The sequence below is a fragment of the Halichondria panicea genome, chromosome 2, assembly GCF_963675165.1.
Source record: "Halichondria panicea chromosome 2, odHalPani1.1, whole genome shotgun sequence".
Classification (NCBI taxonomy): Eukaryota; Metazoa; Porifera; class Demospongiae; order Suberitida; family Halichondriidae; genus Halichondria; species Halichondria panicea.
This window is the reverse complement of record NC_087378.1, coordinates 2,073,879-2,086,467: the sequence shown is the minus strand read 5'-3', so window position 1 is coordinate 2,086,467 and position 12,589 is coordinate 2,073,879. Positions and strand designations below refer to the sequence as shown.

The 12,589-nt window shown below is 41.0% G+C and overlaps 3 protein-coding genes and 1 long non-coding RNA gene across 10 annotated transcripts; 1 reads left to right on the top strand and 3 right to left on the bottom strand.

The window, feature by feature from the left end:
* Positions 1 to 829: 829 nt before the first annotated feature.
* LOC135330900 (uncharacterized) lies at positions 830 to 5,013 on the bottom strand. 7 transcript variants are annotated; one of them, XM_064525858.1, is made up of 13 exons: positions 4,333 to 5,013; positions 4,094 to 4,283; positions 3,697 to 3,760; positions 3,322 to 3,642; positions 2,677 to 3,259; positions 2,475 to 2,564; positions 2,100 to 2,292; positions 1,898 to 2,051; positions 1,559 to 1,678; positions 1,458 to 1,514; positions 1,287 to 1,361; positions 1,134 to 1,196; positions 830 to 1,070 (listed from the first exon to the last, which is right to left on the bottom strand). In XM_064525858.1, exons 1-13 carry the CDS (start codon positions 4,424 to 4,426, stop codon positions 1,008 to 1,010), a joined length of 2,067 nt encoding a protein of 688 aa, XP_064381928.1. In that variant the 5' UTR covers positions 4,427 to 5,013; the 3' UTR covers positions 830 to 1,007. The 7 variants fall into 7 exon arrangements, with proteins under 7 accessions (XP_064381928.1, XP_064381927.1, XP_064381930.1 ...); XM_064525857.1 differs by having other exon boundaries at positions 1,898 to 2,292; positions 4,333 to 5,011; XM_064525860.1 differs by having other exon boundaries at positions 1,898 to 2,292; positions 4,094 to 4,251; positions 4,333 to 5,011.
* On the top strand, positions 4,802 to 12,039 carry LOC135330978 (uncharacterized). Its single transcript, XR_010392898.1, has 3 exons — positions 4,802 to 4,894; positions 5,579 to 5,694; positions 11,813 to 12,039. It is a non-coding gene; the product is annotated as an uncharacterized LOC135330978 (long non-coding RNA).
* On the bottom strand, positions 6,646 to 8,389 carry LOC135330957 (proteoglycan 4-like). The gene is made up of 5 exons (XM_064525955.1): positions 8,055 to 8,389; positions 7,829 to 7,894; positions 7,335 to 7,723; positions 6,954 to 7,025; positions 6,646 to 6,903 (listed from the first exon to the last, which is right to left on the bottom strand). The coding sequence occupies exons 1-5, from the start codon at positions 8,137 to 8,139 to the stop codon at positions 6,862 to 6,864; spliced, it is 654 nt and encodes a 217-aa protein (XP_064382025.1). The 5' UTR covers positions 8,140 to 8,389; the 3' UTR covers positions 6,646 to 6,861.
* On the bottom strand, positions 10,558 to 11,853 carry LOC135330946 (delta-like protein 1). The gene is made up of 4 exons (XM_064525940.1): positions 11,785 to 11,853; positions 11,396 to 11,728; positions 10,816 to 11,332; positions 10,558 to 10,753 (listed from the first exon to the last, which is right to left on the bottom strand). Exons 1-4 carry the CDS (start codon positions 11,815 to 11,817, stop codon positions 10,704 to 10,706), a joined length of 933 nt encoding a protein of 310 aa, XP_064382010.1. The 5' UTR covers positions 11,818 to 11,853; the 3' UTR covers positions 10,558 to 10,703.
* Positions 12,040 to 12,589: the final 550 nt, after the last annotated feature.

The window sequence follows — 12,589 nt, the reverse complement described above, 5'->3', positions numbered from 1 at the left end:
TATGCTATTTTAAATGTGCATGGTACATGTACACCATTAGGTGTATATATTATCCCATAAATAAATTTGATTTGACTCCGCTCATAGCTATATGGGAAGCTTTACATGTATTATTCGCTTAAAGCTTTGCATGTGTTGTTAGCTTATACTTTAACTAATGCTGGCAAGTAGAATTGTTTACTTCCTCATGCATGCAATACCTGTGTGGTCACTGTAGGTTGCCATAGGGAACAGGAAGGCAGAGGCATGAGTACAGCATGTCAGGGCGGAAGCTATTAATTTTTTGTATTGCGAAAACTAAGTGCAGGTATACATCACCTACAATTAAATCACCCTATTACATGCCCCCCTCCACCCTCCATTACATGCAGGAACTATAAGCTAGCCACGTACTCTCTGAATGAAATCCCTGGCCTCCATTACATGCAGGAACTATAAACTAGCCACGTACTCTCTGAATGAAATCCCTGGCCTCCATTACATGCAGGAACTATAAGCTAGCCACGTACTCTCTGAATGAAATCCCTGGCCTCCATTACATGCAGGAACTATAAGCTAGCCACGTACTCTCTGAATGAAATCCCTGGCCTCCATTACATGCAGGAACTATAAGCTAGCCACGTACTCTCTGAATGAAATCCCTGGATATTGATTTCTTCCTACCATTGACCCACCAACGAGATCTGAGTGAGTGCAAAAACGAATACCGTACGTAACGTATAACGGGTTATTTTTGTATGATGGAAATGTTCGTATTTTTTGAGAGCATCATCCAAAAATTAAAACTGAGAAATCGTTACGCAATAGGTTGTAGGTCACTCTCCTGAAATGTTTGAATATTTAGTGTACGAGAAGTGTATTTTATACTAAAATTTGCAACAACGAAAACTACCCGCTACGATACTGTACTACTAAAGGTATCGATCGAGTGCAGAAAATATAAAAGTGTATCTGAGCATGCATAATAAATTATAATGGGGTTATTGTTATGTCTTGACAGGGGGTGACTAAACTGACTGTCCGTTCTTAATGTGCGAGTACTGTACTTCTGTTGTGTTCATGTTGTCAGACTGCAGGGGGGTAATTGTGTGGTCATTATCAGACACGTAATCACGTCTTGTGCTGTACCGTACCGTTTGTGTAGTTGCTTTGTCAGCACTCTGTGTATCCGCAATCTCTAAATCAGCATACACAATCTGCGGATTAGTTGTTTACGAGTATCACAAGTTGATAGTAATATTGAAATTCCTTATACTAAAATGTGTAGCATATTTTAATTTGAATACCTGTGGTTGCTTAGTTTCACTTTCAATTTCAGAGTATCGAGGTTCTTCAAGTGCACTGTAGCCAGCCACATAGATCTGTTGGAAGAAGCTGTATAGCTATGTAGCACTAGTATTCTTTTAGGTAAAAGGTTTTCGAAGACTTATAAGGACGTACTAACACTAAAGGAATACCTGGACCTCAGGCTTCTTGGTAGTCTCAAGTTCCGAATACTGACTCTCGTCCTGTACCTGTACAGTATGTCGATAGATTTTTTGAGTGCTACAATAAATACCTGATGTTGTGTCACTTGTGTGGTGCCCTCCAGCTTGGAGTATTCCGGTCCAATATTCACATTTTCGAAGCGTTTAGGGTCACCGTTTAGAATACTGTAGCCAGCCTCATTTATCTGCATCTGTAACAATAACAAAGGTACGTGTATAAACAAGAAGATGTGGCTAGAAGCCTATAGAAGCTGTTAGTTTTCGTCGCATTGCAACCGTTGAGCAGTTACAGCTGGAACACACACACACACACACACACACACACACATACACACACAAAGTTAGCTTTACCGTATCCCTCGTGCGGCTACGCCTCGAGGCATAACGAACAAAATTAATGTGGTAATCACCTGTGTAGCTGTGTTTGAGGGCACGTTTCTAATGGCAGTGCTGTAATGTGGTTCTTCGTTGGTTCCAGTTGCCGTAGAGGCACCTCTAAAAGTGGTGTCATATCGAGGCTCTTCATTGAGTGCCTGAGTCGATGCACTCGCAGCATTGGGAGAACTGTACTGTGGCTCCTTATCAATAGCTAGGAATTGAGTTGTGCTGTACCTTGGCTCTTCGTTCTCATCGACACTCTCCAGTTTAGAAGTACCAGCTGTTGCCGTGCTGTACTGAGGCTCCTCACTAGTTGAATCACTCTCCTGCTTACCAAACAGTCCCGTCTTCTCCACCTCCGAGTAGATCTGTCCTTGATAAGGGATCACTGCAGGGGCTTCCTCTTGTGGTGTTTCTGCACATTTATCTACACAAAAAATTTATGTCATGCGTACAGTACTGGGTGCTTTCTAAACGTGACTGTAAATTAATTTGAAGCTATGTTGATATGGATACTCTAGTTGTTGTAAAGTGAATGGTTAGCAATGGGTGTTGCAAGCACTACAGTGTTTGAAGTGGTGGTAGGTGCTTTCCTGCACTATTACTCACTTGCATCTTTGTTGACACTAGCATACAAGTTCAAAGCGTCAATACCATCAGTGTTGTTCTGAAGCTCCTCTAAATTCATGATTGTGGTAGCTATACGACGTGAGTGTGGGTAAAGAGAAACAAAGGAAGAAGCATTTGAAGTAAATTAATGTAGTGTTTGTTAGTTTTCGTATGCACCTGCATGTGTAATCTTTTAACTCACCATCTTCTTCGCTCTTTTTCTTTCTCTTAGTTTTGAGGACCAGCAAAATTGTGATTAATATGATTATCACCACCACAACCAGGCCACCCACTGCCCCGCCTACTGCTATCGGCAAAACATCCATAGTAGTACCTGCGTTTGTTATGCCTATAGTAGTCAGTGCCTCTGTTATAAAGGTAGTAATGTTCTGCTGTATAGTCTGTGGTGTCGGCTGGGAAGTTTCTGTTGTCTGAGAGGCTGGATTAGCAGTGGGGACAGTTTCTGTTGTAGGTTCAGGTGTAATTAGTGCTTCTTCCGTGCAGTTGGTCTCAGGGTTCTGGTAACCAGGGAGACACACCTTGGTACCATTAGCGTCACAGGTGAAGTGTCCAGTGGAATTATCTCTGCAACCACAGTCAGGACCAAAGTAGCCTTCTCTGCACACCACTCTAATGCCCCGAATCAATAGAAATGATCGTTCTCCACTGTTTACTATTGGACGCACAAAAATATCTTGTATTGTATAGTTGAGAGTGCTTACTCCATGGTCGATCTCTCTTACTGGCTGCAAAGCTACCACTTTGTAGAAAAGTTGGAAACTCCCCTATGTTATGAAAATAATGTGCATAGACATCTTTATCAGTAAAAGAACGTTAAGTAACTTACTGTATACGTGGTGGTGGTGGTGGTTAGGTTTGCTGTAGAATTATATGCCACTGTATCAGAAAGGACTGTTGCCATTCCTAGAGGACAGTTGGTAGAGTCTGAGTCATTTGTTGAATGCTGAGCCTCTCTGAAGCAGAGGGTGATTTGAGTTTCGTTACATGCAGTAAAGCAGCAGTTGGTTTCCTCAGACAAGCAGCTTTCATTAGGTGAACAGCAAGTGCCATCAAATAGTTGGTTTTGATTTCCAGGAGCGTATGAAAATGAGACAGGTGATTGCACTTGCACCTCATATTGTGGTTTTGCTTGCACCAATGCAACGACCTGAATACAAGTAGCAACTATGAGTTGATTCTACGATAACAGTCAGTAACCTACCACAATCAAAAATATTCCACTTGCCCAGCTCATCTTCACCAAGTTGTTCTTTTGCTTGGAATCTCTACAAACAAGGTCTGTATTGATTCTAACCAACTGACACACTATTTATAGCTGCTAGCCTGGAGGTATGTCATTATAATTATAAGTAAATGGGGATTTCCTGGCAAATAATTGTTGTCTATATTATACTAACTTATTATGCCGAGCTCATTCACAACTAGGTATAAGTATAGCGGTATATCCACGAGTATAATTATAGTGTCAGGACCATACTAACTCTGAGTATCCTTATACACAGGTGTATAAGTTTTTTGCACTCATTTACATTGTTGTCATAAAAAGTACCTGCACAATTAATATACACCAATTCTCAACGTTCAGACTGTAAGGTTACTTATTTGTGCTTTTTCCTGTGTGCACCCAAAGGGTTGAAAAGTTCCTTCTCGTCATAATTACAGGCTCAGTTGAAACCATCATCTTATAGTGAAGCCATGCATAGATGCATCTTGGAGCTGCATGCTTTAAGGTAGCCTCGGTCCCAGGCTGATTTTTCTTTATTAGAACGAAGTGGAAAATACGGTGACCTAGCACTATTTGTTAGAGACAACGAGGCTAGCTTTAATTAACCCTTACCTGCCATTGGCTCGATTTGAGTCATAAATACCTGCCCAGCACTACGTCCATCAGAAAGGTCACAGACAGCGCACAAAATTGCTTTAATCGACATATGTACTAAAACGAAATTTTTCGCCCGTGTTTTGGTGCACCCCCTCCCCCCCGCCGAAACGTGTAGGGAGATTAATCGGGGTTAGAACCTTGTACCGGCACTTATAAGGTTTCAGTACCCCGAGGCGTCATTTGGCAAGTAGCTGAGAGTGTACAGTAGACTCTTGTTAATCCGGTCACCCTTGGGACCATGCAGCTTGGCCGGAATAGCGAGGTGGCTGTATTTCAAAATAGCCGCGGCTTAAAAACGACCTTACCTCGAATTTAATGACTCATTTTGCGGTTCTTGTCTCGAGGATAATGAAGGATAATGAATCATTCTGTTCTCTATTTAATTCAATTTTATTTGCTAAACCACACCTAAAACATCATATCCGGCCGTAATACACGTATAAAATTACATTGAAAACCTTGTTTGGGACAGCCAGCACTGGCTCGTATACGGAATAGCGAGTGGCCGTACTTCAGGGTGAGTTTTGTGCAGTAAACATATAGCTAGCATTCTGTGCCAAGCCAAATGGCCGGTATATCGAGGTGGCCGTACTTCAGAGAGCCGGAATAGCGAGAGTCTACTGCACACTACAGTAGTTTGGTACCGACCTCATCATTTTCTGATATAGTCGGCAACACCTCCGCCTATGATGGGTATAATATCTGCAATAGCAGATCTAGATGATATAGTGGTAGTAGCCGAACTGCTGCTCATGGTTATTGCAGGCTCTTGTGTACTTCCTTCCTCTTCTACACAGTTTGTCTCAGGATTCTGGTAACCAGGGAAACACACCTTGGTATCACAGGTAAAGTGTCCAGTGGAGTCATTTCGTGTGCTGCAACCACAGTCAGGACCAAAGTAGCCTTCTCTGCACACCACTCGTAGTCCTCCATTTAATAGTCTAGTCCTCACATCAACAACGTTACTGCTACCAGTCAGAGTAGATGTTCTGTCTTGTATTGGCTCAGTCAGTGTTTGTTGTACACTATCAACCTCTTCTCCCCTTGATACTGTACTAATTCGAGTAAAGTTGGAAGCTTCCCTGAGAAAATAGAAGATTAGCTCACAGCAACTTATAGTTTAGTCATACTCACTGGATATGTATAGTGGTAGTTGCTTGCATTGTAGAATTGAATGTAATGATACCTGTATCCATTACAGATGGAGTGAAGGTCATTGTTCCCAGAGGACAGACAGCTCGGTCGGTGTCATTCACTGGATGCTGAGCCTCTCGGAAACAGAGAAGGATACGATTATCACAAGCAGTGGGACAAGAGGTATTTCCTTCATTATGTTTGCAACACCTGCCATCAGCTAGTGTGTTATTATATGAAACATTCCTATCCGATAGTCCCTCTCTGTAGATAAATGTGACAGGCAGTCCAACTTGTACCTCGTACTGTGGTAATTGTCCTTCCTGTTTGCATTATAGAGTGTCCTATGAGTACATTAATAATATGTAACTGCTTACCATTAAGGTATCCAGTGTAAGATCATCTTTGTAGCTGTGCTTAGTTGCTTGTGAACTAGTTTATCTAACGTTGTGAAGTCATATAGGAAGAAGCCATAAGATTGTTTATATATATGCCTTTCTGTACACAATCATTACAACCGTTAATGTTTGCATTATACTCTACTACCAGCTAGTATGTACATGTCAACCACCATGAAGTAAGAACGCTTGTCCAAGCATGTTGTACCTATAATTTCTAATTTAAAACACTGTTCATTGACGCAACACTTTCAGATTAAACAGTAGGGTTGTTTACATGATCGTCTAGCTCCAAGACACTAATAAGACACTGATACAGTCTGTTTTAGTTGAATTTCTGAGTACTATGTTTGTCATTCTGTGGAGAGGAAAGATTGCATAGCAAATTAATTATGAAGATATGTGCCCTATATGAGGGGCCAAATAGGACAAAAAGCCATTTCAATTTGTGTTCCTCTTTTTTTAATGAAGTACCACTCCGATATATTAAGTAGGACTCCGATATATTAAGTAGGACTCTGATATAATAAGTAAGAGTCTGCATGAGTAGGAGTCAGGGACAGATTCTGTTTAGGGTCAGGTGTGATTGATACTTCTTCCGTGCAGTTGGTGCTTAGCTACTCTTTTATAACTGTGAACTACCGTGTAGTTGATCTAAATACGATATTAGCTACTTTAAAGGTAGGTAAGACAGGTTATGAAGTCATAAAAAGAAACCATAAGATTATACCTTTTGTTCTGTAAACAATAATTTATTATGACCTTTCACACCTACATTACTGTATATATAATTATAGTGCTATGCATTTAATTATACTGTTTGGCCAAGCATGTTGAACCCATTGCAGGCCGCTGTAGTACTGCACAGCACTATAAAAACAATATGTGCCTATACAGTCAGTCAATAATAGTGATTCTAATGTTTTCCTTGCAATTCTTATAATGCTTAAGCTTATGCTTGAATTTCCGAGTACTGTACTTCAATCTTGTCATTCTGTGGAGACGATTGCATAGCGAATTAATGCTGATAATTATGTGACCTACTTTATTTGACTTTGTAGATTCATCCCCCGTGGTTCTGGATAACGTGGAAACCTTTATGTCAGCATACATAACCTTTAGGAATAGTATGTACAAGTGTAACCCCCGTACAAACATAATTATACCATGTAGCAGATCATTTTTGTAAATTCGTTATTTTTGTGGGAAAGCTGACCTCCACAAAAATCACAAAAACCCTGAGCAGTACTCAACCGAGAGCATTATTACACTCGGATGATACAATAATGCTCTCGGTTGAGTAATGCTCGAGCGTACAGGCGTGGTTTACCGGAACGCATGCAGTGAAGGCAATGAAGTCAATTACTCATGAAAATCACCGCGTTTTTTACCTCACAAAAATTACGTTATCTAGCTAAGGCATACCTGTGGTTTCTTAGTGGGTGGTGATGTAGTCTCCTTGGAAACAGGTGTGCTGTACTGTGTCTCCTTAGGGTAATCCCTGGGTAGTGTGCTAACAGGCGTACTGTATTGGGGCTTACGGGTAAGGGTAGCCCCCCTAGAAATAGGAGTGCTGTACTGTGGCTCCTTAAGGTTATCGCTAGCGTCCTTTGAAAGTGGGGTACTGTATTGTGGTGTATCCATGAGAACAGTGCTAGGTACACTGTACTGTGGTGTAGAGGCATTGCTAGGGGTGCTGTAGTGTGGCTCCTTGTCAACATGCCCGTTCTTAGTAAACAGTCTCGTCTTCTTTACCTCCGCGTAGATGCTTTCCTGATAAGGGTTAATTGGAGGGGCCTCCTCTTGTTGGGTATCTGATACAAAAACAATGCAATCGATAATGTTATTTTTAAAACCTTGCATTCTGAATTTTAATGTGCCTCTTTCATAGACTGACTTCAAAGCTAACGTTTACTTACTATTCTCCTTGTTGACTTGTGTATACAATGAGAGGGCATCATCTTCTGTGTTGCTTGGATTCTCCTCTGTGAATGCAATAGTAACTGTATTCAAAGATTGCAATATCAGTATTTAGTATACTAGCTAACGCGAGGTGCCTTAGGGTTCTATACATGTACATGCAACAAGACTATACTAGTAACATGTATGTAGAAGTGCATGCATGCAGATTAATCTTAGCCATACCAACACCTCTTGTAGCTTGATTCCTTTTGCTCTTGCACTTGCAGACACACACTACCACAATAACAAAAACAAGGAATAATACCATAAAAACTAGTCCACCCACTGCCCCGCCCACTGCTGTCGGGAGAATGGACAGGAATGCTAGATTATTGGTATTGGACCAGGAGGGTGGTTCAAGGGTAGTGGAGTCGTTTCGTATGCTGCAACCACAGTCAGGACCAAAGTAGCCTTCTCTGCACACCACTCTAATCCCCCGAATCAATAGAAATGCTCGTTCTCCACTGTTTACTATTGGACGCACAAAAATATCTTGTATTGTATAGTTGAGAGTGCTTACTCCACTGGAGGTATGTCATTATATAAGTAAATGGGGATTTCCTGGCAAATAATTGTTGTATATTATACTAACTTATTATGCCGAGTTCATTCACAACTAGGTAAGTATAGCGGTATATCCACGAGTATAATTATAGTGTCAGGACCATACTCTCTCTGAGTATCCTTATACACAGGTGTATAAGTTTTTTGCACTCATTTACATTGTTGTCATAAAAAGCATCTGCACAATTAATATACACCAATTTCTCAACGTTCAGACTGTAAGGTTACTTATTTATGCTTTTTCCTGTGTGCACCCAAAGGATTGAAAAGTTCCTTCTCGTCATAATTACAGGCTCAGTTGAAACCATCATCTTATAGTGAAGCCATGCATAGATGCATCTTGGAGCTGCATGCTTTAAGGTAGCCTCGGTCCCAGGCTGATTTTTCTTTATTAGAACGAAGTGGAAAATACGGTGACCTAGCATTATTTGTAGAGACAACGAGGCTAGCTTTAACCCTTTATATATATACCTGCCATTGACTCGATTTGAGTCATAAATGCCTGCCCAGCACTACGTCCATCAGAAAGGTCACAGACAGCGCACAAAATTCCTTTAATCGACGCATGTACTAAAACGTAATTTTTCGCCCGTGTTTTGGCGCGCCCCCCCTCCCCCGCCCGCCGAAACGTGTAGGGAGATTAATCGGGGTTAGAACCTTGTACCGGAACTTATAAGGTTTCAGTACCCCGAGACGTCATTTAGCGAGTAGCTGAGGGTGTACACTACAGTAGTTTGGTACCAACCTCATCATTTTCTGATATAGTTGTCGTCATGCAGTTCCACGAGTGCTTCGTGGCTGTCGAAAACCATCGATGATTCTCAACGTTCCAACCATTATTTGCAAAAGGGAGGGGTTTGACGAGGGTTCTAGGTGTGTCTGGGTTGGGTTACCAATGTGGAAAAAAGGGGCGTCAGTGGGTGCGAGCTTGTTGCATAAATCTGCATGTGAATTGGGCGAGATAGTAGAGATTTAAATGTGTGCGAGAAAAACTCGGCAAGTAAATGGTTCGGGCCATCCAAAAACATTTTCATTTTTCCACTATAATAATATACTGTCCTCCCCTGGTGACAAGGATTTATAGTAAGTGTCGCTTTCATATATATCTGTGTTCATTGCTTTTCATTTCAGATTGGCCCTTAGCCTCGATTCAAGGCCGATTAAAATATTAATCGACCTTGAGTCGAGGCTAATTGGCCCCATGCATGGTATGTATTTGTAAGGTGCTCATGCATCATCTATATACAGTAAGAAAGTGCCAAGTTGACTTTTAAGAAGCCTCTTGAAACTGACTTCAAAGCCATTTACTATTCTCCTTGTTGACTTTTATATACAATGAAAAGGTATCATCCTCTGTGTTGCTTGGTTTCTCCTCTGATGTGTGAATGCAATTCTGAGTAAATGCATGCAGTCAAGTGTTCATGTTTCAATTTCAGTGTTGACTAGCTTATAATTTTTGTAATATTTATGCAAAGTGCCTTAGGTTTTTATACGTGCAGAAGTAAGTACAAGACTGGTAGGTTTGTACGTACATGACAGTACAGACATGCATGTGTTTGGCTTACAAACGTATCTTGTGGTGTGATTCCTTTTGTTATTGCATGGACTTGTAAACACACACTAGTACAAAACTAGTTCACCCACTGCCCCACCCACTGCTGTCGGGAAAATGGGCAGGGACGCTGGACTATTGGTATGGCATAAAAATGGGTGCTTCTTTAATATCACAAGCTTTGTTTCGTGTTTCTCTGCACATACCGTAATAGCGCGAAATTTTCGAGGGGTTTAATTTTCGCGGATTTCGTGGGTTAGAATTCTACACGAAAATTAAGTCCACGAAAATTGTTCTTTAATTAGAATTACCTGCTATCATGAAATATTTAAAGGCGTAGCTTCTGGTAAGCAGTCATTCCGCAAATATTGTGCAACGAAATGGCTTTTAGAAGCCAATCCACGAAATATAAGTGCCTCGAAAGTTTCACGCTATACGGTAACTCTTATACCACTGTTTACTATTGGATGCACAAAAATTGTAAAGTTGAGAGAGATGGTGCATGGTATATGCATGGTCGATCTCTGTTACTGGCTGCAAAACAACCAAGGAAGCTCCCCTGTGTTATAAAGTAATTTTCGTATTATCTATACTGCATGTATGAAACCATGATGTGTATAATAATATAGAGGCCTTCATTTTGTATTGTCACTATGTACCGTAATGACAATGAGTTAGGATAGAGTTCATAATAAGTGTCGCTTTCATCTCAGTCTTTATTTCATATCATAAACTGGATTGGCTCCCATGGTAATGTGCTCATCAACTATGGATTGAGGATTACATGCAGTAAGAAAGTGACAAATTGAATATTAAGCATGCATATACCTTGAGCTCTTGAATGTTGCGCAGTAAACTTGAATTTGATAGCAGCAACCACCAACACAACGTTAACAGTCAGCATCAATAGCAACACCAACAACCCCCCGGCAACACCTCCGCCTATAATGGGTATAATATCCGCAATAGCAGATCTAGATGATATAGTGGTAGTAGCCAAACTGCTGCTCATGGTTATTGCAGGCTCTTGTGTACTTCGTTCCTCTTCTACACAGTTTGTCTCAGGGTTCTGGTAACCAGGGAAACACACCTTGGTACTATTAGTATCACAGGTAAAGTGTCCAGTGGAGTCGTTTCGTGTGCTACAACCACAGTCAGGACCAAAGTAGCCTTCTCTGCACACCACTCTTATGCCCCGAATCAATAGAAATGTTTGTTCTCCACTGTTTACTATTGGACGCATAAAAGTATCTTGTACTGTATAGTTGAGAGTGATTACGGCTCCATGGTCGATCTCTTTTACTGGCTGCAAAGCTACCACTTTGTAGAAAAGTTGGAAACTCCCCTGTGTTATGAAAATATTGTGCGTAGACAACTTTATCAGTAAAAAAAACGTTAAGCTACTTACTGTATACGTGGTGGTAGTGGTTAGGTTTGCTGTAGAACTGTATGTGATATTAGCCACTGTATCAAAAAGGAATGTTGCCATTCCTAGAGGACAGTTGGTAGAGTCTGAGTCATTTGTTGAATGCTGAGCCTCTCTGAAGCAGAGGATGATTTGAGTTTCATTGCATGCAGTAAAGCAGTAGTTGGTTTCATTAGACGAGCAGCTGTTCGTTTCATTAGGTGAACAGCAAGTGCCATCAAATAGTTGGTTTTGATTTCCAGGAGTGTATGAAAATGAGACAGGTGATTGCACTTGCACCTCATACTGTGGTTTTGCTTGCACCAATGCAACGACCTGAATACAAGTAGCAACTATGATTGTATTGAGTACGATAACAATCAGTAACCTACCACAATCAAAAATATTCCACTTGCCCAGCTCATCTTCACCAAGTTGTGCTTTTGCTTGGAATCTCTGATCTACACACAAGGTCTGTATCGATTCTAACAAACTGACACGGCACTATTTATAGCTGCTAGCCTGGAGGTATGTGATTAGGTAGATGCATGGGATTTCCTGTACAAATACCTTAGTTATAAAATGTAGTTTACGTATAATATACTAACTTATTATGCCGAGTTCATTCACAACTAGGTAGGTAGCGGTATATCCATGAGTATAGTGTCAGGACCATACTAACTCTGAGTATCCTTACAGGTGTATAAGTTTTTTGCACTCTTGTTGTCATAAAAAGTACCTGCACAATTAATATACACTTGTATTACCAATTTCTCGCATTCAGACTGTAAGGTTACTTATTTTGTGCTTTTTCTTGTGTGCACCCAAAGGGTTGAAAAGTTCCTGCTCGTCATAATATAGGATCAGTTGAAACCATCATCTTATAGTGAAGCCATGCATGCATGCATGACTTGGAGCTGCATGCTTTAAGGCCTCGGTCCCAGGCTGATTTTTCTGTATTAGAACGAAGTGGAAAATACGGCGACCTAGCATTATTTGTTAGAGACAACTCGGCTGGGCAAACAAGGCTAGCTTTAACCCTTTATATACCTGCCATTGACTCGATTTTGAGTCATAAATGCGTGCCCAGCACTGCGTCCATCAGAAAGGTCACAGACAGCGCACAAAATTGCTTTAATCGACGTATGTACTAAAACGAAATTCTTCGCCCTGTTTTGGTGCGCACACCCCCCCCCC

What these genes read in the sequence shown, in the direction of transcription:
- LOC135330957 (XM_064525955.1), bottom strand. Translation starts at nt 8,139, where the DNA reads ATGGTATTATTCCTTGTTTTTGTTATTGTGGTAGTGTGTGTCTGCAAG. An exon ending in ACAAGTCAACAAGGAGAATA is followed by an intron (nt 7,724 to 7,828) that starts GTAAGTAAACGT and finishes TTTTTGTATCAG; the next exon opens with ATACCCAACAAGAGGAGGCC. An exon ending in CACCCACTAAGAAACCACAG is followed by an intron (nt 7,026 to 7,334) that starts GTATGCCTTAGC and finishes CTATTCCTAAAG; the next exon opens with GTTATGTATGCTGACATAAA.
- LOC135330900 (XM_064525857.1), bottom strand. Translation starts at nt 4,426, where the DNA reads ATGTCGATTAAAGCAATTTTGTGCGCTGTCTGTGACCTTTCTGATGGA. An exon ending in ACAGGAAAAAGCACAAATAA is followed by an intron (nt 3,761 to 4,093) that starts GTAACCTTACAG and finishes CCTTGTTTGTAG; the next exon opens with AGATTCCAAGCAAAAGAACA. An exon ending in GTGAAACTAAGCAACCACAG is followed by an intron (nt 1,197 to 1,286) that starts GTATTCAAATTA and finishes ACTAATCCGCAG; the next exon opens with ATTGTGTATGCTGATTTAGA.
- LOC135330946 (XM_064525940.1), bottom strand. Translation starts at nt 11,817, where the DNA reads ATGAGCTGGGCAAGTGGAATATTTTTGATTGTG. An exon ending in GTGGAATATTTTTGATTGTG is followed by an intron (nt 11,729 to 11,784) that starts GTAGGTTACTGA and finishes ACTTGTATTCAG; the next exon opens with GTCGTTGCATTGGTGCAAGC. An exon ending in GCAACATTCAAGAGCTCAAG is followed by an intron (nt 10,754 to 10,815) that starts GTATATGCATGC and finishes CTCAATCCATAG; the next exon opens with TTGATGAGCACATTACCATG.